The 26,029-nt window shown below is 38.3% G+C and overlaps 1 protein-coding gene across 1 annotated transcript; it reads right to left on the bottom strand.

Moving 5' to 3' along the window:
* Positions 1-1,395: 1,395 nt before the first annotated feature.
* LOC149022401 (alpha-galactosidase 3-like) lies at positions 1,396-19,778 on the bottom strand. The gene is made up of 15 exons (XM_089147616.1): positions 19,432-19,778; positions 18,931-18,989; positions 18,005-18,061; positions 17,879-17,913; positions 12,593-12,696; positions 12,382-12,454; positions 12,131-12,189; positions 11,950-12,015; positions 11,789-11,872; positions 11,262-11,326; positions 11,041-11,123; positions 3,165-3,255; positions 2,732-2,790; positions 2,234-2,323; positions 1,396-1,506 (listed from the first exon to the last, which is right to left on the bottom strand). Exons 1-15 carry the CDS (start codon positions 19,629-19,631, stop codon positions 1,396-1,398), a joined length of 1,236 nt encoding a protein of 411 aa, XP_089003742.1. The 5' UTR covers positions 19,632-19,778.
* Positions 19,779-26,029: the final 6,251 nt, after the last annotated feature.

Here is a 26,029-nt window from a genome sequence, read left to right as displayed (position 1 = left end):
GTCTCCATTTTGAGGTGTCAGTGCAATTTGCTCTATATATTATATAAAACTCAATTTTGCACTCTTTTAAGATTTTTTGGGTAGAAATTTAAGATTTTCCCCCAATGTTTTATATATTGATTAAGTATATTTTAAAATTAGAAAAATGAAAGGCATAAATCTCTAAACATTAACATCACATTGTATTTATTAGTCATTTTTCTATATAATACATTTATAATGACCAATATTTTTATGTAGTAGATAGTTCAAATTGAACAAGAAGTTAGATTCAAGTAAGTTATATATATATATATAAAATTCAAATTTGATTATAGATAGTAGGGATGTCAATAAAATCTGGTTGACTACCCAACCCCTCTAGCGGGGAGGTCTTGGGTTTACACCCATTCGGGTGGCATTAATATTCTCATTCCCATCCCAGCATAGAAGCTCCTAACTCCTGAAAACAAATAATAATAATAAATAAAATAAAATCCTGTTGACCCAACCTGGCCCAAACCCTCCCTAGGTCTGACCTGATCTCAGCCTCATTTTTTCAACTTCAAGGGCGGGCTTAGGTTACTAAAATGATCAACCCTATGTTAGTTTTGATTAAGTTTTACTAAAACATTAACATTAGTTGGTTGGTTGGTAACAACATTGTTTTTCATCTAATAGATCTTGGTTCAATTTCAATACAAGCAAATTCTTCATTTTGTATCTTAAATATTAGAGTCAGGGCGGGCCTAGTTAGGTTATGGCTTGGGTAGTTGGAAAGAGAGAAGAAAAAGTGACGTGAGGAAGAAAATGAAAGAAACTAGTGCAAAATAAAAGAGAAAAAGTGGTAAGAGAGTAAATGAAGGAAAATGATACAATAACTTTTCTAGAGAGAGAGAGAGAGGGGGAAAACGGAGAACCATGAGATGCTTGATATGCCTGAAAAAGTGGGGTAAACGATGACCGCCAAGCAAAGGATAAGAAAGCCTAAGAAGGATTAGTTAGTTTTACCATGATTGTAACTGATCTGCGGATTAAGCATTATTTTAACTGATTTGCTTGATCTGAAGCAAATGCTGATCTTTACCAGAAAAAGAAGCAAATGCTGATCCTATGAGATACATTCAGCGACAAGTGCATTGCATCTTCAACCAAAGTTTCTACAGCACAGTGCACATATGTTGCATGCTATCTATAGAAAATCGAAAAATAATGTAAGCAATACTGGGATTTACTTGTACAACAATACATCATAAAACAAAAATAAGTTAATTGTACACATTAAGGGATACCAAGAACAAGATCAATAGAATTTGGAACCATGGCTCCTTTTTCCCCACTTTGGCTAGATTGGATCAAACAGGTAGCTACCAAGTCTCAGTGAAGCCACTGCCTTAATTTCAATATGTGCCATGACTAGATTGAAGAGAGCGGCACACTTTCTGGAACAAAGATGTACATCTGACAAGCATGAGATTCAATTCTATTGCTGAATGATGCTACCGCATTTCCTGGCAAGTCTTCGTGCTGGAAATACACAATCAAAATAATAAGTGATGATATGGGGGAAATGAAATTACTCAGGTTCTTTAACCTCATAGGTTGTTCCATGTAGTTTTGAAAATTTGTGTGCAGGATTAGATATTGCAAAACCGAGCTAACTTGGTTTCGGGTATGCATTAAACTTTGGTCTTGTAAAGATCAGGTTTAGTTCACCTGAATTTTTGCCATGGTATTGGTTTGAAGTTCAGCTATGAAACTTCATCAAGGTCAATAACCCAGCCTGCTTGACACATCCTGGTTTTCCCATTCCAGGATTTGCATTGATGGTTTCACCTACCAGCCATCTGCCCCTAGATAACATGTATTATTCCAAAATCTGACTGGACCTAATATAACCCACATGCAGGCATAGGTTCAGGGGCACAAGAACTTTTGTGGCTTTTGTGTCAGGATATGTTCCAGATTAATAGTTAGTGAAGGCATTGCTTTTGACACCCATCGTTGAGTCCATGAAAAGTTCGCAATGGAATAGTAACAATAGGCTTGTCAGGGAAAATTAACTAGTCGTGCTTTCAGATGTATGGTTCAGTGAATAGAATTAACATTTTATCACTTTATTATACATGTATAGGGACTTAATTATTTTTCTCTGCATGTTTCTATGCACTGTTGAGGTATGCATGCATGAATGTGGTCTTACCTCCCACAGATCTCTCACAGAAACATTGACAGTTCGATCGAGGCCTCATACTTCCCACTTGGCAGTGATGGTGACAGCCTTTGAACACCGGTTCCAAAGAACAACTGCCATTCGATTTCCAGAGAGAGGACCTGCCCATACCTGGAAGAACCCAAAAATTCTATAAGAAAATCCTTTTATATTCATACACTTTGAGGCACTGTTGGGGACAGCCATCATGTAAATACTTGGCCAACCTAAATATGGTCAAACGGTTTTTTAGAGCCTTTGATAGCTTTCTCATTCGTTTGACTAATCAAAAAACTCAGAGAATAATCCACCTCTTGTCAGGGTGAGGAATATGTCTGGTGAACAATAAAATATGACATTTGGAAAGAGCTTCTTCAGTGACCAAGAGAATAATTTCTATCTCTGGTCAGAATCAAGGAACGTATGCAATGCAAGTGAAACACAATATATAAAAGCTGAGAGAAACAAAACAGCAAGCTCAAGGGATTATAAGCAAAGGTTTACAAGACTTTTTATAAATACTTAAAAGCAGTACTGTACCTGACGGCAATTGTCTTGTCCTTCCGCTGAAACTTTCTTCCCTTGAATCCCAAGTGGGTCTGTAGAAGAAACCCCCAAACAACCAAAAAAGAAAAGAAAAGGAAAAAGATGTTTTTCCAGTTAGTTCCTAAGCTGCTGAAGCAACAATTAACATGCATCATGCAACAAAAAAATTACCATCAGGTTTAAATATTATTAGAACAAAAGAGTGGCATCTAGAGAACATGCCACAGTAGATAGTAACAAACGAGGGTGGATAAATACTAGCAAGACCACCTTATAATCTCTAGTTACACAAATGCAGGAGAAGATTTCTGGAAACCCAATATTTAGGTCATCCTATAGCTGTACACCCACAAACCAACTAAAAGGGAGACAAAAACATAGTTCAATTACAGTAGCAACTAGCAAGTAAAAGCTAAATAGTCCATACCTTGGTTGACAGCAATGACTTCCTTATTGCTAAGAATCTCCATTGTTTCAGCAGTCATGTTTCTTACGTCACAACCAATCAAAAGAGGAGCCTGGAACATGCACACAATCAGGACAGGAAGCTGCAGGTCATGCAAGAAACTACCCTCTTTTAGCACAACCCAATTTGGCTGGGGGCCTGGGGCTTATTAGTGCTAGAGGAAACCACAGAATGAATTTATTAAATTATATATGATTGCTCCACCGCAACCAAGTCACAGGTCCCATAGGGAAACAGCCTCTCTGCATAGTTGAGGTAAGACTGCGTATATTGTGGCCCTTGACCTACTGCAATGATTGTAGCCCGTGCATTGAATACATTCTTTGAATATGGTGTTGTACTAGTAAATGATTAGGAGCTTAAAAGGAGATAAATACATAATTTACAAGTAGCAATGTTATCAAAGCAAAAGAAGCTTTACAGAAGATGAAAATGAGTAAAGCAGTCAGCCAAGATGACAACCCAGTAAATGAGTCTTAGAGAAACAACTTGACTAACTAAATTGTTCAATATGATTATAAGCAAAACAAAAATGCTAGACAGATGGAGGAGAAGCACTGTGATTCCGGTGCACAAACATAAAGCCAGTTTTCACAGTTGTAATACTAGAGCCATACAATGAAATAATGGGCGAGACCATGAGACTAACTAAAACCAGACCATAGTTGTCAAGGCACTGCTTAAAGTTTTCTAGCTCTGGGACTGACTTTACCATCAAACCAGGATATTTATGAGAGATATCATTTAAGTAATTGAAATTATTCATTTACTAAAGATATTTGTTTGACTTGAGAGGAATGATTAGACTGCCTTTGAGTCAACACTCCTTTATTTATAATAAGTGACATACAGCAACAGGTACAATAATGCCTTAAGGACAGGACCAGAATCAATCGACCAATCAAAAAGCAAGAAAGAGGAAGAGAAAATAAAGAATACCACAAGCCAAAATTGGGAGAGAGAAGAATGGGCTGAATGAATTAGGGTTGCATGTACTGTTCGATTGACATATAACTATAAATTCATACAAAATTTTAATAGGATAGTTAATGGGTAACCTGTTGGGTGGGGTTTCTAGTAGAAAATAAACCGTTTTTTTTAAACCAAAATTAAATAAATGGTCATTAACGGAAGGTTCCCATATAGTTAATTAATATCACTAAAGAACTACCTTAATTTTTTAGGGATAACTATTGATGCCTCCTTGTATTATAGCTTAATTACTGCCTTATCCCCTATATGTTTTTGAAATTACTAATCCAACGTTAGACTTTGCCTAAAATTACTTATGTCCCCCTGCAGTTAAGCTCCGTCAGTTAACTAATGACATGGCATATTTGTATTTTCCAGGAACCCCAACATAGCCCTGAGGTTTGTTGTTAAGTATTCATCTCATTAGGATCTGACCCATTGAAATTGAAAATGACAAGAATACAGGTGCAAGATTGGTATTCCATATGGTTTTTCTAAATGAGGGTAGTATCATTTTTTCACTTCTTAATTCTAACTAAGGCAAAATGGACATTACATCCAGCCCTAACAGTCTCTTAACACCGTTAGAAGTGAGGGAAGGAAATAGCAATTTCATAAAGAGCAAGGTTCAATAGTAATAAAGCTACAGTACAAGGGACCATCAGAAATTATCCCTTTTTTTTTTAATATATATATATATAACTGGGCAACCTATTATGTGGGGTTTCCACTAGAAGATAAACTACATTGTTTTTAAACTGAAATTAGATTAATGGTCATTAGTGGGAGGTCCAATCTGATGACCATCAATAAGGCAGTGTAATAGACTCCTCCCCGAAGACCAAGCAGCCTTAGTTTTCTGTATATATTGTATAGAGATTCTGAATTTAACAATAATAATAATTATAACGATAATAGCATCTTTGTAAGTATTATGATTACTTTACTTTTCTTGTATTGCCAACTTTGGGTAATCAGGCCTTCAGTTTTATTCTAGATAATAAGGAAAGTTGATGTAATTTGGAGAGATATTGCTCAAAGTTATTCGATTCATAGGCCCTAATAGGGTATTTATAGTGACAATCTAGTTGAGTCCCACTCCCGAGTAGGAAAAAGAAATACAAAACAAATAGAAATAAGAAACTAACTCTAGACTTATTAGGAAATGGAATCCTATTCTAATTAGAAAAAACTCAGCCCATACTTTCAACACCCCTCAAGTTGAGCATAGATATTTATCATGCCTAACTTGCCAATAATACTTTGATACTTTCGTGCTTAAGTCTTTGTGAGCACATTATCCCACTACTCATGTGAAGTAACAAAGGTGATATGGACCAACCTAGCCTCAAGCTTCTCTTTGATGAAATGTCTATCAATCTCCACATGCTTAGTTTTGTCATGCTTGTACCTGGTTGTGAGCTGTGTTGATTGCTGACTTACTATCTAAGTACAATTGTATAAGAACCTTCAAATCTGTACCAACCTCCCTGAAACAGCCCTTTCAGCCATAGTAACTCACAAATGCCCTAAGCAATCACCCTAAATTCGGCCTCAAGACTACACCTCACAACCACAGCTTGTTTCTTGCTTCTCCAAGTCACAAGGTTATCTCCCACATACACACAATACCTAGAGGTAGACCTCCTATCATCTAGACATCCCGCCTAGTTTGCATCTCAGATATGCCTCAATCTTCAAATGTCCATGAGCTGAAATTAAAATCCCTTTTCTTGGAATGGCCTTCAAGTAGCTCAAGATCCGATATACCGCATCCATGTCCGAGGAGTAAGAATCATGCATATCCTGGCTAACAAGACTAACTACAAATGTGATGACAGGGCCTAGTGTGAGATAGGTAAATCAATTTTCCCGCTAATTTTTGATACCTTGTCTTGTCAACTAGTTCTCCTTCCTTTGCCTTCAAGTGTAGGTTAGGCTCAATAGGAGTCTCAAAAGGCTTACATCCTAGCATCCCAATTTCCTCAAGAAGATCTAATGTATACTTCCTCTAAGATAGAGATACACCATTGGTAGAATATGCCAACTCCAAACCTAGAAAATATCTGAGTTTTCTCATGTCTTTGATCTCAAATTCGGTTCCCAAAAAAGTCTTCAATGTTGAAATCTCATCCTCGCTACTGCCTGTGATCACAATATCATCCACATATACTAAAAGTACAGTAGTTTGGGAACCATATCTTTTAATTAACAAAGTGTGGTCTGCATTGCTCGTTTATAGCCATTAGATATCATTGCCTTATAGAACCTTCCAAACCATGCTCTTGGAGATTGCTTTAATCCACATAAAGCCTTCTTTAACTTGCACACTTTCCCACGAGTCTCAGCAGTAGAATACCCAGGTGGTATGTTCATGTATACCTCCTCTTGGAGTTCTCCATGCATAAAAGCATTGTAAACTCCATCCTTTATTAACTGTACATTAAAGAATAGTACAAACTGTATTCATCTTGGCAACAGGGGCAAATGTCTCCTAGTAGTCAACGCTATAAGTCTAAGTGAATTCGTTGGCCACTAATCTTGCCTTGTACCTCTCAATGATCCCATCCGCTTTGTGTTGATCACGAACACCTATTTGCACCCAACAGTCCGCTTTCTGTAGGCAAAGTCACCAAGTCCCATATTTTTTTCTTCTCGAGCTTGCATTTCCTCATCCACAGCTTTCTTCCGTTTGAATGAAATAATGCTTCCCCGCCAAGTTTTAGGAACAAAAGTAGAGGACAAAGAGGAAATAAAACTTTGAAATTATAGGGATAGGGATTGATATAAAACATAATTGGAAATAGGATGTTTGGTGCAAGCTCAAGGCTGCTTTCTTAATGCAATTGGTAAGTGCAAAGTAGGATCAGAAGAAGAGCAAAAGACAGACTCACTTGGAGGAACAAATTGTTTAGGGCCAAGAATAGAAGCTTTTAAGCGGCTTGGTTTAGAAGGGGTCACTTATTGCTTTCTTTGATAGGTCTTCAAAGGTCTAGTCTCCCCCCCGCACATCATCCACCGGTTGTTCTTGTCCGGTCACTCCATCTTCTAAAGGAGGATCATTTACAGGAATCTCAGGAGAAATATTGAAAGGAGGAATCAACACTGGAACCTCTTCGCTAAGACTCTCCCCCTAAAGAGGTGTAGGGGAAAAATAAGGAATCTATTCTTGGAACGCAACATCCATGGAGACAAAGAAACGATGAAAACTAGGATGATAACATTCATACCCCTTCTCCGTGTAGGAGGATAACCTAAGAAAATGCACTTTATCCCACAAGGATCCAACTTACCATGAACATGGTGGTTCCAGATAAAGGCAACACATCCAAAAACCTTAGGTGGCATGGTAAAGGTATTGTCCCTAAAAAAAACCTCAAGGGGATAGCTTTGGTCTAAGATTCGGGAAGGCATTCGGTTAATTAGATATGCTACAGTAAGAACTGCGTTACCCCAAAAACGATGAGGCACATCCATAGTAAACATAAGGAAACATGCTACCTCAAGTAGATGTCTATTCTTATGTTCGGCAACCCCATTTTAAGGTGGAGTGTTAACGCAACTAGTCTGGTGTATGATGCCATAGTTTGCTAAATAGGAAGAAAATGCTCCACCCAAGTACTTAGTTTCGTTGTCTATACGATGGATCTTGATTGTCGCCCCCTGAGTCTTAACAAAATTATGAAAATTTTGAAAACACGTGAAAACGTCACTTTTTTGGTGAAGTAAACCCATGTGGTCCTAGTGCAATATCAATAAGGGTAACAAACCATTTATGACCAGATAAAGACATAGTCAAAGAAGGACCCCACACGTCGGAGTAAATGACTGAAATAGGGCAAATGTGCCTGGTCTGTTTGGTGAAAATACAATCCTCACAATGGAAATCATTCAAATTACATATTTTAATTAGATCAGGAAATAACTTGGACAAAATAGGTAAAGGAACATAGCCAAGACGACGATGCTATTGTAATAAGGTAAAAAGTGCAGGAGAGGTGGAACTAGAGGCTATAGAAAGAGTTAATGGGGACCCATCCAACAAGTAGAGCCCCACTTTCTATTTACCACTGCCAACCGTATGCCCTGTTTCCGGATCTTGAAACACAATGAGAAGGAAAAAATGTTATTTTGCAGTTCATATCACGAGTAAGGCTACTAATTGATAAAAGATTAGCTGAAAACTTAGGAACATGCAAGACATTAAATAGGGTAAGAGAAGGCAAACAGATAATAGATCCCTTCCTAGAGATAGGGGAGAGGACCCATCAGCTGTTTGAACATCCTAAGCAAAAGGAATAGATAAATAAGTATAGAACAAAGTAGATGAGCCTGTCATATGGTCGGCTGTCCCAGAGTCAATTATCCAGAACGGATAAGTCAAACTGACATTGTGACAACCAAAAATACCTATAGGGAATTGTGGATCAGTAGAAGGAATAATGACAGAAGCTGCACTCACACTGGATGTTGGTACTGGAGAGGATGAGTCTAGTCTGGACATCAACTGGCAAAGATGCTGGAGCTCATCTGAGGAAAGAGGTGCTGGAGTACTCAGGGTGTCAGAACTGGCTTGATTTACTGATGCTTGGTTGCTGCCCCTATTCCCATTCTAACCTCGCCTTCACAGGAATTTGTTGGACGTCCGTGCAACTTCCAACACTTGTCCTTTGTATGACCTTTTTTTCCACAATACTCGCACTTCACTGGAGGGCAAAAATCACTAGAACCAGATTTATCATTGCCCGAACTAGCCACTGATGCAGATCTATCAGATGTCTAAGTGTGTACCATAGTTGTCCTTCAATTATCCTCTGTATCTACCATGGTATAGGCTTGAGCCAGAGAAGGGAAAGGCTCTCTAAATAGGATTTGTGCACTAATTTGATCAAATTCTATTTTCAATCCTACAAAAAAAAAATCATAAACTCTTCGTTTATCTTCCTATTGTCGACAGACAATAGCATCTTTAGCATTCTTCGGTGTAAATTTCCTATAGAAATTTAAAGTTTGGTAATATCCCCAAAGAGTGTTATAGTACTAAGAAAGAGTAAGGTCTTTTCTTTGCAACTAATTGATCTTCAGTCTAATTCAAAGCACTATGCATCATTGCCTACTCTGGAGTATGTATCCTTAACAACTTTCCAAATAGTTGTTGCATCAGGAAGGAGGAGATAACTCTCTGCTATGCTTTTGATTCAATGGAGTTGGAAAGAAAATCTATAACCAAGCATTCATTTGTGTAACACTTGGAAAGTTGCAGACCAGGTGTGGAAGGTTTGGTAGAAGTCCCATCAAGATGGTCAGTAAGACCACAAGCACCAACAACAAGGGCCTATTTGGTTACATAAATCCAGAGATTTGAAATCTCTGGATTCATGAATCTAAGATTTATACCCGTTTGGTTGTGGATTCATGAAATCTAGAGATTCATCTTTTTACACTAAAAGCGTGAATCTGTAGATTTATGGGTATGGGGTGAAATCCAGAGATTTCATTGCTACAATAAAAACGCAAAACATTTGTGCATTGACAAAAATCACGTCGACTAAATAGTTTTTTAGGATGAATCCATAGATTTTATTCCACAACCAAACAATTAATTTTATGAATTATGACTCCATTGATTTGAAATCTCCGGACTCATGTAACCAAACAGGCCCTAAGAGAATTTGTCCCATTGAGTTTCACAGCGGTTATCTGAAGCGGAGAAAACTCACGATCCCTATGAATGGAAGACATGGGAAGACTCTTTAGATGTATGAGACAAGGATGTGGGAATAGCCATAGCAGGATGAAATTACTCAAATTTACTCCTTGGAAATTTTTGGATATACAAAACCCTGAAACTATTCAAATTTACAAACAACTCCCTGGAACATTTGAATTTACAATTAGTTCCCTGGAACTATTTGAATTTACAATTAGTTCCCTAAACTATTTGAATTTACATAAAACCCCCTGATAATATCTGAATTTACGAAAGATCCCTAGAACTTCTTGAATTTACAAAACAACCCCCTATAACTTTTTGAATTTACAAAACAGGCCTAGGCAAACTCGTAAAAACATTCGTTGCTACCTGCGATGCATCGAGAACCATTCCTAAGTATTGTTGAAGACTCTAGAGACATTTGGAGGGTTTGAATGTGGTAGGCGATGGGTTTATAAGGCTATTTGGGTGAAAAAAAACTAAACACCGTCGCAAACTGAAGAACAGACAGAATTTTATTTTTATTTTTGTTTCTGAAATTCAGATCATCCCAAGAGAGTTGCAAGAAGCAGTGACACTCCTAGGAGTGATCATGAGTAGGTTGGGGACTAAAAAAGGGCAGGCGATGGCCTAGAAGAGTCAGAAAGTTGCAGCGACTCTTCTAAGATCAATCTTTGGGTTTATAGAAGGGGTATAGGAGTTTAATTGGGGCTGGAATGGTTCTATAGGGGTAGGTGACGGTGGTTATGGGTGACTGAGGAGGTATGAATGAAGTTATAGAGGTGAGAGATGGTGGTGGAAGCTTTTCTAGCTCTTTGAAACCTGCAATGGCCTGCTGTGACTTGCAATGAGTTGTCGGTGTCTTAGATCTGACATGGCTCTGATAACATGATGTAATTTGGAGAGATATTGCTCAAAGTTATTTGATTCATAAGCCCCAATAGGGTATTTATAATTACAATCTAGTTGAGTCCCACTCTGAATAGGAAAAGGAAATACAAAACAAATAGAAATAAGAAACTAACTCTAGACTAATTAGGAAACGGAATCCTATTCTAATTAGAAAAAACTCAGCCCATACTTTCAACAAAAGTCAAAGTGCCAAAGTACAAAAATACAAAGCAAGAAAGCTGAAATATTAAAGGCGAGCACCTTCATTAAAGCCCAAATACTGAAATGCGCACGGTACTCATGATTAGTCATTCCTCCATTGCCAACTTCTAGCATATCTGGGTCTGCTCGGAAAGTTTAAGATAAGATGCATTAGCAAGTTTATAGGTCCCTTGATAATTGTAGCAAAAAGGCACCTAAAACAGGGATGATATCCATCAACAACATGAAATTACATGTCCCTAAAAAGATCTCATTCTTACCATTCCATCCACCAGGACCAGCATAGGCAGCCCACTTGTCATTCAGATCAGCAATAGTGGTCATGCTTATCAATTAAGAAGCAAGTTGAACAGTCAATAAGGGAAACAAAATGAGCAAAATTTTGGAAATCATATTCATGTGTCAAAACACTGCATAGATTATCCTAGATTCAAGAAAAATCCTATTCTCCTTACTCTGCTGCAGGTCTAATTTAATCTGGCAATCTATTTCGTTGCCATGATGGAATTATTTTAAACTGAAAAATAAATAAAAAAATAAAAACTATATGATGGAATTATACTTAATACTAGTTCTTCAGGAGTTGGAAAATAATTCTCTGTTTCATTATAATTAATGCTCCTTATTATATAACACGGTCTAGGGGCAAGATACATCAGATGCTAGAATTACCGAACCCACTTTTAAGCCCATGAGATCTCTACCATGTAGGTGGTTATTTGAGAAAGGAGATTAGAGAGTGAATTTTCCATTTGCATGCATGAAGGTCAGAGTTCACATTTCAAACCTTGCCCATGAATCATTTATATCATCTGTTGTTCGCCAGCTGTTTCCAACTCCTCCAGCCCAGAGGGCAGGATCATCAACACCCCTGAGAAAATATAGTGCTTTGAAGTAAAACAAAATTAAATTGAACAATGCTGAAAGAAAATCAAGCACCTTAATTACCATTCACAAATCGAGTAGAAAATTGTGTGGCCTGTTGCATTTAGAGCATCACGCATTGGAGGATAGCTGAAATTCAAGGAGGCATAATTCATATAACTTGGAAAACTGGTCTTCTACCCCCCTTCTTTCCTTCTATAAATAATTAAATGAAAAAAAAAAAAAGCATGGGATGAGCTAAGACCGTTTCTTTGGCTTAATTCCGAGGTTGTAACAGTTGTCATACTTTAAATAGTCTACACCCTGAATGACACCACAAAAGATAAGTGCAATGTGAGGATACCACACGAAATAAATAAGACAAAGTGATAAGTAGAAACTTTCTTGAAATTATCCAATAAAAGCCAAAACATTTTCAATAAATTAATTTTTTCTTTAACAACTAATTAAAAAGATATTCTACTTCTCAGTTTCATGATAAATGAGAAACCTTACCCAAGATGCAAATAACTGTGCATCAGGATTTTCATGGAAAAGGGATCCAGGTCGAACTTGACAAGTAAAAGCCCTAAAACAGTCATTTACGTAAATTGATCAGACAAAAGACTAGATTTTATGATCAATATTATCATTTTAATTCATTTGTTCGGTACTGGCTTTATTCTAAGTTGCAAGCTACTATCCAAGATCATAACAGTTATCCTACCCAGCGTCAGAATAAATACCAAGCTTGAGGCCCTTCTCGTGCATATAGTCAGCTAGCATTTTGATGCCTGATGGAAAAGTCTCTGGATCAGGTACCAAATTACCCTGCAACACAGACAAGCTATTATGCAGAACGAGCAGCTAAAAGTAACTGCGCTTCCTTTCTTTACAGAGTAATGTGACAGATTATGGATTATTCAAGTTCAAGGTGCTTGTACATTTCTCCAATCACAAACATAAATTTGAAAAAGTGTGTCCAAATGAGCACTTTTATGCTGCTTTTCATATAACTGGATTTTATCATTTGGAAAGCACAAAAGGTTATCAAATATACATGTCTCTTAGTTATCTAATTGGTGGCCAAATGCTTGTCTGCTTTCGGGTGATTGTGTAAAAAGCGTATACATGATACATATCCCTATCTAGTTTGTTTGTAAACAAGATGGTTTGTTGGCATTAACCCTACGGATTTGACCCCCTGTTTGACGATTCTCACACCATTAGCACTTGGGACAACAACCACATACCTGAACATATCTACATTTTGTAAATAAAGTAGAAAGATATAGTGAGAATGGAAAAGAAGAAGAAGAAGAGAAGTTGAAGAAGTTATCTCATGTTAGATTCTGAGGGACTCCAAGGAAAGCAATATAATTTATAGCCCAACAAGGAAACAAATAAAAAGAAATGAAGTCCAAAAAGGACATAGAAAAGCCCCAAGTGCTGTAAGAAAGCGCATCCCCAGCTGAACCAACAAATTGGGCCCAAGAACCTAGCCCATTAGCGCACCAAATGGGCTGGCCAAACCCTACCAGGGGTAGTAGTTTGGTCATTTTCTCAGTTCTTTGGGTTATTAATTTTCTCTAGTAATTCTCTTCATATTTTTGGAAGTCCATATCTAATTTTATTTTAATTGAGTTAGTATTCAGAGTCCTAGTAAGTGATGAGGTTCCAATTGGAATCAATTTTAAAGTGAGACTTCTTTTGGATTAATTACTTGTTATTTTTGGGAATTGTTGTTCTTTTTGTTGTGATTGTTATCTATTGAGTTGTAAAGGCTATCCTAGTCTATAAAGGATTCCTTAGTTGAGTCAATTAGGTTTCCAAGTTTGAGTCTAAGTCTTTCCCTGCAAGTGTTAAGTCTATTTATAGCCCCACCTCCTATGTAAACAAGTTGAAATTGATTAATAAAATTCTGAATTTTGAGGCAAGCAAGGTCGTGGACTTCTTGGGAGGGCCACAGAAGATTTGAGTGATCTTCTTCTTCTTCAAGTTCAGCCCTAGTTCTGCAGTTTCCAACATTAACTGCACAAGTCCAACAGCAGTCTTTTATCTCCAAGTACAGCAACCGCAGCCCCCTCCCCTACCCTGCAGCATTACCAAGAACCCTCTCTCACCCTTTTTTCTTCCATCGTAGACCTAGACCACCCAGCCCCTCCCCCTAACTGTGGCAGCCCTAGAAACCATCCCACACCCCTTCTAAACCCTGTGACAACCCCCCCCCTAGTCCCTTCTCTCCCTTCCACCTTCTTTCCTTTCCCCCCCCCCCCCCCCCTTCTTGGATCTTGTGGTGGTACTAGAAAAGAAAGAAAACAACAAAAGAAAGTGAGAAAAGAAAGAAAGAATAAAAGAGAGAAAGAAAGAAAGGGAAAGAGAGAAAAGAGAGGCAAGATACTAAAATGAAACCTAACCCTCCCTAGACCCAACTGCAGGGTTCCTAACTTCCTATCCATCCTAGGGTAAGTTTGGCTATCTGCAAACCAACCCATATTGATTTGTCATAACCCTAACTTCCTCCATCCAAATTATCCCCAACCCATTTAGGTTTTGTTAACCCTAAATCTTTCCCAAAACCCTAACCTTCCTAAATTTCACCATCAAACCCATCCCATCTAGATCTGTTAAAATCTTTAATTTCCAATACTGGTCTTTATTTGCTGGTTCACAAAAGGAGAGAATCCTGGAGTAACCCTAATTTTAGGAAGCTAATTGCACATCTCAAAACCCTAAAACCTTGGTTACATCATTTGGTATTAGAGCTTTGGACGAACCAGCAATTGTCAGGCTGTTGATAGCATCCAAAAGACCTAGCGAGAGATGTTGGTCCAACTGCAAGGACTTGCAACCCAAGTCCAAGATCTGAACACTAGGGTAACCAATATGAAGCAGACAAGAAAAGGGGAAGCCATTCACACCCCCCTACCAGACCCACGCATCAATCAATGTAACCCATAGTGAAGAAACTAGCGGTGCTCAGAGGTACAAGAATGAAGCTGAAGGAGAATAATACCACCCAAGGGCTTCCAGAGACAGGAATGGTCATACCAGGAAGTCAAGGTATGACGATCCCATGCATGACAGATATGATATTGAGGCAAGACCACAGAAAACGAAACAACCAGCACCGACACTGGAGGCCTAGGCCAAAGAAAAGCTGCAGACCACCATAAGGTAAAACTTAAACTGAAGGAACTTATCGAAAGATAGGAAGATGAGGATAGCTAAGGCAAACTTATAGGGGCCGACAAGTATTGTGAAACACCACAGTGAGGGAACTATACTATGAGGCTAGAGAGCCTACTACCTGAAACCAGATGACAAGGAGTTGACTCAGAGGTACCTACACGAACATCATGAGACTAGACTCCAAGAACAGCTCCATACACTCAACAGGGAACTATGTCAGTGATTGAATACATCCAGCAGTTAAACTCCCTAGCTTCTAGAAAAGGTACCTGAGAAAGAAAACTACAGACCATGACTCGGCTCAAACTGGGTCTGAAACATGATATACAGATGGCTCTAGGAGTTACAGATATCTTAGATCTCTGGGATTTATTTGCCCTACGGGCACAGGCCCTCCTTTCCCAAAAGAAGCAGTCCACTCAAGGCTATAGGAAGGATCCCAGACCATACAATCCAGCTGCTACCACCCCTCCTAAGGTGCCAAATCCAATCAGAGCAGAGAATAGTGGCCCATTCTTCAACAACAATCCAGGTGCATGCTTCTATTGCCATGAGGGAGCACACTCTACCAGAGAGTGCCCAAAAAGGACTTTCAGTCCTAGACACCAACCAGGAGGTTCCAGAGGAAGTACTGGAGTGTCCACCACTTAAGTTTGAGCCAGAAGAGGAGTACAGTGAGGATTGTGTGGATCCAGAAGCCCATCTAAATGTCATGTCTAAACTTTTGGTGGCACATACTGAAGGAGAAGACTAGGATCACCATCTGCCACACCAGACTGAGGGCAGGACAATGCTACCTCAGACCATCGTAGAAATGGCAGAAGTGTTAACGTGGTCTCAAAAAGCTTCATGCAGAGGATAGGCCTAAAACCAAAGAAGCATCCCCAACCATACAAAGTCTCCCTATTCAACAAAGCTAGACTTGATGTCACAACTAGGTGCCTAGTTCAATTACTCTACATTCCTATTCTGATGAAATCTGAAGTGATGTCGAACAGCCATGAAAATCTGGCTCTTCGACAACAATGTCACAATCACTTGCAGTTGTACTTTGAGTGCAGGTATGAACAAGAGGTTCTATAAAGTTATGCCATGGTTTGAAATCTCCTAAGGGGAAGATCGCTCCTTCACTATTGAGTCATTTCTTCAGGTATGAGGAGAACAAATAATGCAGCAGAATCTGATTTAATAGCTCCAACTGTTAATTCTTTAATGGGGAAGCAAAGGACAGAAACTAATCTGGGGAAGCAAAGGACAGAAACTAATCCATCATTCCCCCTAGTGCTGCCCTTTAATAATGAAAAACAAGGAGAAGACTGCGATGGAGCGGTAATGGGAAGCTGTGATGAAAGTATGAGGTCAGAAGGATTTAACGTCTGATACCACATGTGGTTTCTTAAGAGAGGAATTTTCAGAACGTATGTCTTCATTTGCACCCAGTAGGGGGTTTTATAGGGTTATATCTGAGGAGAATTAAATCAGTGCTGAAGTAGAACAAAGGAGGTTGAATCCAAGTAAGATTCAACCAAAAATAAAAGAGAAGACTTCGCTAGTGCAATCCTGAGAGGGATTTTCTCCCTCCCTAGAATACGCCTGACAACATGACCATATGTCAATGAGGGTTTTTGAGCCTCAAAGAAGCGTTGTTTAAATGAATTCACTGGGCAAGACATTTACTGCAATTAATCGAACATCTTTAAGTCTCCTTAGTGTCCATCTTGTGAGAATCACTTGAGCTGTTTATTTTTGGATACCTATCTACCAGACTCTTAGAGAATTTTAGTTTGCACTCCAATTTATGTATCTTGTCTATTGAGAACTTTGTAATCTCCACAGAGCAACATTTGTTTCCGGCTCTTATCCTGCATCATTGAACAACTATCTGACTGTTATGGTGGCTTGCTGGTGACAATTGGGTTATTGTGAACAGCTATGACAATTGGGTTGTTATAATGGTCACTGGCATCCAGCTCACCAGTTGATAAGTTATTTTCTCATTAATGTTTTGACTAGGGTTTGTGAGCCTCATGGAAGCATTGTTAAAATATGGTACTGGGTACAGTTGGCAAGACACAGTGCCATAAATGGAACATTTTGAAGTCTCCTTATTGGCCATCTTGTGAGAATCACTACTTGAGCTATTCATTTGTATGCCTATCTATTATATACTTTTTAATTTGGGCTCCAATTTGTCTATCTTGGCTATTTAGCCCTTTTCTCTTCTCATTATTGTTGGCAGAGTTATTTGGCCTGTTAGTGGTGAGCCTAGTGGAACTGCTAAGGACGATTTTGCCTAAAAACACTCAAGTTAGCATTTAGCATTACAAAAGCATTGTAGAAAGTTTGAGTCAGTGAACAAGAGTGATCCTGGAGTGGACGTAGGCAAATTGCAGACCAAGTATAAATTTTGCGCATCAAATTGTTAAGGCAAATTGCAGAACAAGTATAAATCTTGTGTGTCAATTTCCCTCTCCTCTTCTCAAATTTATGTTGCATGCTATCTTTTATACAACCTCATTTTATTGGGTCCACTGTGTTTTAGATAATTGAGAATTCAATCTTGCAACAAGTTTTAGTAACTTAATTCAACCCAGCACCCTCTTATTTTGGCACAATTTAAAAAGTTATAAGACTGGAAGTTTTTATGTCATGGAATAAAGTCAACTTACATGGCTTCAAATATTAAACTTAAGCTATAATAGCTTTAATTATGGATTGCAGAAACACTGGCTCCATGCAACCCTGTATACTAGTACTAACATTAAACTGATATATAGAGTTCCAATTTTGATAATGTACAAGGGATGGGCTTTGAATGAACCTTTGCATTCCGTGCGGGAGCGGACCAGCAATCATCTGGCACCAAATTGGAAGTAAGAATAAAGCAGAAGAAAACAATGAAACTGCAGCCGTTTAATTAAATAATATGAATTGAAAAAGATTTTACCTATGTTCACATAAATATAACCTAAATCAGCCAATCCAGTTGAAATGAGAGCATCAGCTGTTTTAAGGACAATACTAGCCATTGTGAGACATTTGGTGAAACAAGAGGAATACTAAGATGAGATCTGAATACTTAAATATTTTTTAAAATTGAAAAGCATACAAAACCAACCATGAAAGCTTCCAGATTTACTAACCACTACTTCATAGCATCAGTCCTAATTCACAAATAGAGACTGAAACTCCAATCCTTTAGATTAGATTATTGGGATCTGATAGGGCCCTAGGGTCACAGTATTATGCTACATTGAGGAGAGAGAGGGGAGATTAGGGTTGATTAGGGGTTACAAATAGGGGTAAAATGTGAGTAGTAGTTATGGATTATTTTAGAGGAGTCTTTAGGTAGCCATAGGCTAAGGGGCAGCAATGTGCTGTGGGGGTGATTGGCAGTCTGGCACCATTATAACCAATTTATCATTGCTTCGTTATTCTATCAATTAAATAATATTAGTTTTGCATTCGTTTTGTGGGTTCTTTACAAGATCATAAACCCATGAAAGTCATCATGGTATGGAAACCAGAGATTGGTATTCCAGTACAATTAATATGCTTGATCAGTTCAGAAAATGTTTCTAGTGCCCCCTTTCCCAAATCAAACATAAATCCAGTTTCCACATTATTTCATATTTAATTTATTTTTATTTATGTTGTCCACATGAATGAAAATACATGCTCGCAGTTCTGGGTCTATCTCACATCCATTTAGAGACTGGAGAAAAAATTGATACCAATCATCGAATGTCCTGTGCCTATGTGTACAAGTATATACATGTATATGAATTTGACTCAGGTTCCTCAAGGAATGTAGAAGTGCATAAGCAGATAGAAACCATGAAACCGGACTGTCATCAAGGTTTAAAGTCCTACCTGTTTCCTTAATAACAGTTTCATTAATGTTACATGCAAAGAAGTTCCAGCTATTCCATCTGCAACCAAATTGAAGCAAAAAGGCAATAAAAAAATCAATTTATTAAAAAAAAATGAAAAAAGTCAAAATATAAGAGAAAAAATGGCCATTAGCATATAAATAAACCACATTCCAACTCAATATATCCAGAACGAAAATAAAAACCTCAACAGGTTTGCCAAGTAAGTTGTAGGATTAACTATAGATCTAGTAACTTATGTAATTCAAAATCTGAAGATCCCTTTTTATGCACTGATGTACTATCACACCGAATATGCGATATTTCCCGTAAATTATTGTTAAAAAAATTAAATTTAAACCCGTAGTGCCCCCACTAATTTCACAATTGAAAAAAACAAGGGCGATATTTCAGGTTCTATGCATAGAAATCAATACTTCAAATCCAGAGAAGAAAAAAAATGTATATATATAAGAGATTCTTTCCCACAGAAAAGGCTTACCCCATCTGAGGCGTCTGAGCTAATCCATTGTTGACTTGGAACATTCCATACTTGGAGTTATCGAAGACAGCGACTTTCGAACTGGGTTTTTCTTTCTCAATGTTTTCCAACATAGATTTTACCACAGGAACTGCAACCGCAGGGGAAATAGCATAGATTGAGAAGATGAGAAGACAAATGCATAGAAAATTGTCCATCATTTCTCTTCTTCAGCTCAGAACAGAGCAAATCAGTTCGAAAAGCAAGATAGACAGCGAAGGTTAGAGACGGACGGAACAAGAAACCTGTAACAGGAGGATAAAACTGAATAGTTTTTCAGCAGTTAGTAGATTTGTATCTTATCGAAACTAGAATATAGCACCTGGTACTGTCAGCATTCTTATTAATTCGAATTCAATAGGCTAATTTTACACGTCATTATATTTGTAAATAAAAAAATGTAAATTTGATAAAACTAGTTAAACTACTACATATTTTTCAAGGAATCTAAAGATTATGCGCACCTTATACCATCTTCCTGAAATGCACCGCCAGGATCAGATCAATGAGAGTGCTTAGGGGATACAGAGTATAGGTGGAATTTTTATTTTATTGGTGATTGGTGATAAGTGCACTTCTTTTTTTTTTTTTTTTGGTAAATGATAAGTGCACTTCAATGGTTGGATAATATACAAGCAAGGATATCATGTATCCCCTCAATCAAGTGATTTTAAAAGATGTATCCTCTCTTATTGAGTATTATATCATATTGAACAAACATTTTCTTGCATCTTGCTTTAGTTCAACACAATATTGCGCTAAATCGTTCAGTGAAATTTACAAGGGAAAAAAAGAAAAAGAAAAAAGAAAAAAGAAGATGCATCAATATGTGTCGCACCATTTCCTATATTATACATGATAAGGGCAAGATATCACTTAATTGGGTTTGACCATAGTAGGGTCAGCAACCCCGTTCGGGACCGGCTTAAAGCTCGAACCAATGAGTAACGTAAGGATGAAGGAACCTAAAAGGTTACACAGGAGACATGATCCCATGAAATTCGGGATACACGATCGGGCCACCAAAGGAAACAACCACCAACTTAGAAAGAGGGGTAAAAACCCTAGGATCGAATGGCCATGAGAGAGGAACACGAAGGCATCTAACAGTCGGAAATAACAGGTAAAATCTATATAAGCTAAGGAAGCATACATAGTGAAGGTATATGAATTGTTTCCCACCATTAATGCATTCAATTAAAGCTTTCATCAAGCCAGAGCTTTGTGGGGTTTCAATTGCTAACTTAACCTTCGGAGGTGGCTACCCGACCGGTGATCGGCCCACGTTTGACGTCTGTTTTGCAAGAATTTGGAGGTTAAACAGTTTTTGGACGCATCAATACATATTGGCTAGTTTTGTATCATATGGCAAGATAGTTAAACCTTGTATAGAAGCTGTGCAATTAGAAAATTAGGTAGTGTTCTTTCCCTTACATATCCCACCTATGGGAGTTTTTAAATTGAACACTGATGCAACTCCTAAAGGAAACAAAGGGGGATTGGGCTTTATAATCCACAGGGATTCAGTGGAGCTTATAGTTGTTGTGTCATTACCTTCATGCTTGTCTTCTCCACTGGAAGGAGAAGCCTTGAGCATAAGAGAGGGTCTCCTAGCTACTGCTGTCACATCCACCCAGCCGGTACCCAATCTGGCATACCCGGGATGTGATCCACAGCCCCGAAGATCCATAGTTCAGGGACCACATCATCCACATCGACGATAATACAATCATGAACAGATAATAATAATAATAAACTAACAATGGATAATCATAAAATTCAGAAAAGAGATACCAAGGATAATCAGAGTACGGAAGTAAATATCATATCAGATAAATTAAGAAGGTAGTGGGCGGAATCCACTCCTTCAAATAAGCGGAAGTGAGGTCAAAACTGAATAAGTACAAGTCTCAAGTTATGAAATTTAATTTAAGGTTATTACAATTCCTCTGAGTTTAACTGTCACAAAAAGGGGGGTGGGTGGGTAGCTACACATAAGTCTCCTCCACAATAAATATGTTCTCTTCAATAGTGAAGACCTCAGAGACCCAATATGGCTGCTCCCATACTATCTCAGGGCTAACCCTAATACGCCGGAGGATCTGCTTCGGTACCATCACCGAAGTCTTCATTGTAGCTAGCCTCCGGATAGTAGTATGAGACATCCGGGTCCGCCTCAGGAATGTGCCATCCGAGAAATCACCTATAGAGTAGCCTAGCAAAATATTGCAACAGAAAAGGAATGAGTTCAAAAGAACTCAGCAAGGAAGTTATTCCACAACACATAAGCCACAAGATAATCATAGAATGATGCAGCTGATATGAGACATATAATGTAATATGATTCTACTCTAAGTATACTGGTCATCTATGGTAGACATGCTTTAAGTCATAGCACCATACTTCTTTAGGTAGTCTCAGTCACTCATCACCGAGGGGAATTGGGTCCTGCATCCCTCTCGGACAAATCCATGGTTGGGGGTTTCAGTCACCACTCTCTCACGTCACCATTTGGTACAAGTGTTGGCGCATGTCAAGGTGAAGCCTAGCCCAATGCAAGTCAACTACTTAATCATATCATGTCAGTTCCGGATACGTCCATTCCTCCCCTCTCGGGATCCTTTCCGGTATCCTTCACACTAGAGTCACGGATATTACTCACCGGACTCATCAACCCTATTGGTCATCCACAAATGGTAAACGGGAAGCTCTCACGTCCCTCTCACGGATCATTTCACCGGTCTTGAGTGCCCGTGAGCCCAAGTCTAGCCATTTGCAACCCTACCAATAAATGGCCCCTTTCGGGTAACCGTAATGCAATTTATGTACTCTCACGGAGTGGATACCGGTCTTGAGCGCCCACAAATCCACACTACTACCACAGGTTGTTCGGTCTCAATGCCCTTCCGAATCGGGTCTGATCTGATAGGGACATCCTAGCCATACATCTAGACAAGTCCTATGTATGTCATCCAATAACCCGGGAAAGCGTCAATGGACACCTTCGGAGAACATCCCATACTATTCCCTCCGATGTCCAAGGACAGAAGCACCAGTAGGGTACCCCTCAATCCCAAGTTATACTTAAGCAATCACATGCCCAAGTTCATCATATCAATTCACAAGATACAACATCATAATAAACGTTCAATTCATGACATTGACATAAGTCATCATATATCGAAATTGATAAACATGATAATACTGTAAACACAAAGCTACTGTTGAAAGACATATGTAGCAAGTCTAACATGATAAGAATATGAAATAGAAACTATATTTACTAGGTTAAGAACACCAAGTCAAAATCCCATATCCTAAGTAATTATATCGATACCTATCCTTACCTTGAATCGGAGAAGAGAATGGTCCAAGATTACAAGCAAGTGGCCCAAATAGTCTTAAAGTCCTAAACAAGCATATATGAAAGGTTAGAGAAGAAATCAGAACAATTGGAGATCAAACGAATCAGAACTAGGCAAAAGTTGCTGACAGCAACTCTATTGGTAGATACATTTGGTTGATAGTATCGACCAATAGTATCGACCAAATCAATTTTCGGACAGCAAGCTGGCTTTTTGGATTCTCGCCCAGATTTGGTCTTTCGGGTCTCGGATCGACACGAAACTTGGAGGATAGTCTAAGCACAACATAGGGGCACTAATTATTAAGAAATTATCATAATCCAATGGTCCATTTGGAAATCCCCAAATTGACATAACAAGGTTAAGAGTTGTAGATCATGGCATTGGCTACATCTTAATGCAAATTGGGGAAAACATGGGGGATTAGGTAGGGAATCATTTAGAAGTAACATTGAACTCATAAGCAAGATATAGACTAGGTTAATCATAAGCTTCATCTCAGTTTTGGTAAATAAAGCAAGTTGGTGAGCAATAAATCATGGGAATGTGTAGTTAATGATCATGAGGTGAATCAATCATAGTCATATCGGTGAAAACATCATTGTATGGGGTTTAGAAGGTTCATGGCAAGGTGTTTGCAAGGTTGCAACATTTTGGCCATGGTCCCAACAGTAAGATAGAGAAAAGATGAGTGAGAAAGTAATTAGGAGAGAGAGTCATACCTTGAGAGTGGAACAAGAAAGTAGGAATGAGTGGTTGGCAATGATTGATGAAGAAGATGCTTCACCACTACCAAGGAGAAGTCCTTGAGAGGCTCGCCCACATTCCTAGATGTTGAAAACGCTAGAATAGGGCTCTAGTCTCAAGGAATAAATAAATAGAAAAGAATATTCCAGAGAATCTTTAAACTTGGGTTCAACAAACCTGTTGGTCGATACATTTGGTCGATAGTATCGACCAATAGTATCGACCAAATCATGTTTCTGTAGAATTTAACAAAATAGTTCAGCAACTTTAGGTGTGGACTTGGAGGGCTATACAAGGTCAAATTGCATGGGGTTTTCTCCTACAGTTCACTCAAGAGGTCTAGTTTTAGGGGGTACCTTCGAATTATGCACAGGAGTCCGTTTGATATCTCAACTGTCTCGCTCTTCATCAGTGCGCAGATTCTAACTTAAAACTGATAATGTGCTCAAGGAAGGAGCAGCATCATCAATGTCCATGTACTGGAGTTCCGACACGACGTCCTCAACCAGCAGGGCCCACAAGTCCTTCCTACCACCACTTCGGGTCTTCAGACCTATGAACACAACAATGACTGGGTTGGGTCAAGGTTAGGTAAAAGCTGGATTTTACAATTGCAGCCAAAGGTGGGGATTTTGTATTGGTTGAAAGTGACTCCCAGGAGGTGGACAAGATGCTATTATCTAAAATTCAGACCTCTTTTGAGGTTTTGAATGTAGTGGAGGATATCTTACATATTTTCTCTTACTTGATGACTTGTGGTTTTGCTTATATTCCTAGAGAGTACTATCAAGTAGCCCACTCTCTACCTAGGAAGGCAGTTACTGCGACAAGAAGGACTAACTAGCCATATTTTGATCTTTGGTTATCAAGTCCTTGTAAGTCTGATTCCTTAAGCTTTTGTTGGTCCTTTGAATAAATCTTGGTTAAACAAACCCCCCCCCCACCCAAAAAAAAAAAAAAAAAAAAACATTCCTTAAACTTTTTCCATGGACCACAATAAATGACCACTCTACACTTTCCATTGAGTGCCCCTCACACATGATCTCATTTGACAGCAAACTCATTCCTATCATATGTTAAAACGAAATGTAACCGCTTTTTGCCCTTTGAAACATTAAAGAAATTAAAGATTAGTGCTGATTCATTGGCTGAAATTGCATGTGTTGTCATTGTTGAAAACAAAAATGCAATGTGTACTAAGAGTGTGTGGCTTGTATTGGGATGAAGGTTTCATAGAGGATTTTGAGTGTTTACTATGCGGTTTGAGGGTGATTGGAACTACTATAATGGTTTTGAGTGCCTATGAAAAGCTTTGGGAGTTTTGGGTGAAGTGAATGTTCCTTACTATGGTGGGTGTCAGAGGTCACCACACAATATTTATATTGGACAAACTTTATGTGGTCATACAATTGTGTATTGCATTCAATTCATAGTGGAAAAATATAGTTCATGAAGTATTCTTTCTAGTGCCCTTTTAGGATTGTGATTCCAACATCAAATGAAGGAGTTATGGTGTTTCTCGTGAGGCTGCGTGATAAGGAGGCAAATCTGGATAGTTTGAAGATGAAAGAGAAATTGTTCTTTGTGATACTGTTTGCAACAAGGGTTAAAGTATAGGGACTGGCGTGTAGTTATAAAAGGTTATTTTGATTATTCCGTGCTTGAATTTGCAACCCTAAAGGCTAAGTCAAGTAGAAAGATTTGATTTTAAGTAAGGCTGTCAATCGATACGGTTTTGGTAATTTGGTATGGTTTCGATACGGTACCAACTTTGAATACCAAAAATTGGACTTGTACCATTCCAAATTTACACAGTATGGTACGGCTTCAGTATGAAATCGGTGTGGGAAAACAGTTTTAAACACGATATATAGTGCGAAGATAATTTCGGTACCAAAGAACCTATTCCACTTTTATTATTGGTTTATTAAGATCCTATGCTCTAAAGGAAATCCTTATTTTCCAAAGTGGCAACATATGTGCTTATGACCATAGGATCATGAAAGATAATTCAATGCTTTTTACCTATATCATCAAATATCTGATCAAGAAGTGCATAATTCCGAATAAGATCTTTTTTGGGTCACTGTGGATATGATCTTCAATGCAATAACTTGTAGGTTGAAGTGGAAGAGTGGTTTCACGGTAGGTTTGGAGAATTGGAGTTTAGACACCAAGGAACCTCCAGCAGTGTGTACTTTAAATGTCAAGGGGCTAATCAACTTACTTGACTTGAAACACCAAGCAAAGAATATTTAATGTAGACTTTAAACACTGGATGATTCTCTCATAGAGTAGAAAGGCATTTTCTAAGTTGGATTACATATATAGCCTCTATTTGATACGGTATATGGTACCATCCTTTTTTATGCAAATTCGGTATGGTTTTGGGACATACCGTGGTATGGTTCCATAAAACCGGTACCGTACTAAATTTTGAATACGAT

This window comes from Hakea prostrata, chromosome 3, assembly GCF_041222555.1.
Source record: "Hakea prostrata isolate BN-2017 chromosome 3, UWA_Hpros_2, whole genome shotgun sequence".
NCBI lineage: Eukaryota > Viridiplantae > Streptophyta > Magnoliopsida > Proteales > Proteaceae > Hakea > Hakea prostrata.
Note: the sequence above shows the minus strand (reverse complement) of the source record. Positions and strands in the feature narration are given on the sequence as shown.

Bases quoted from the DNA above. Each gene is read 5' to 3' on its own strand.
- LOC149022401 (XM_089147616.1), bottom strand. From the start codon at position 19,631: ATGATGGACAATTTTCTATGCATTTGTCTTCTCATCTTCTCAATCTAT. The intron at 11,124-11,261 runs GTAAGAATGAGA...CTTTCCGAGCAG, and splicing joins TGGTCCTGGTGGATGGAATG to ACCCAGATATGCTAGAAGTT. The intron at 2,791-3,164 runs GTATGGACTATT...TTTCTTCTACAG, and splicing joins AGTCATTGCTGTCAACCAAG to ACCCACTTGGGATTCAAGGG.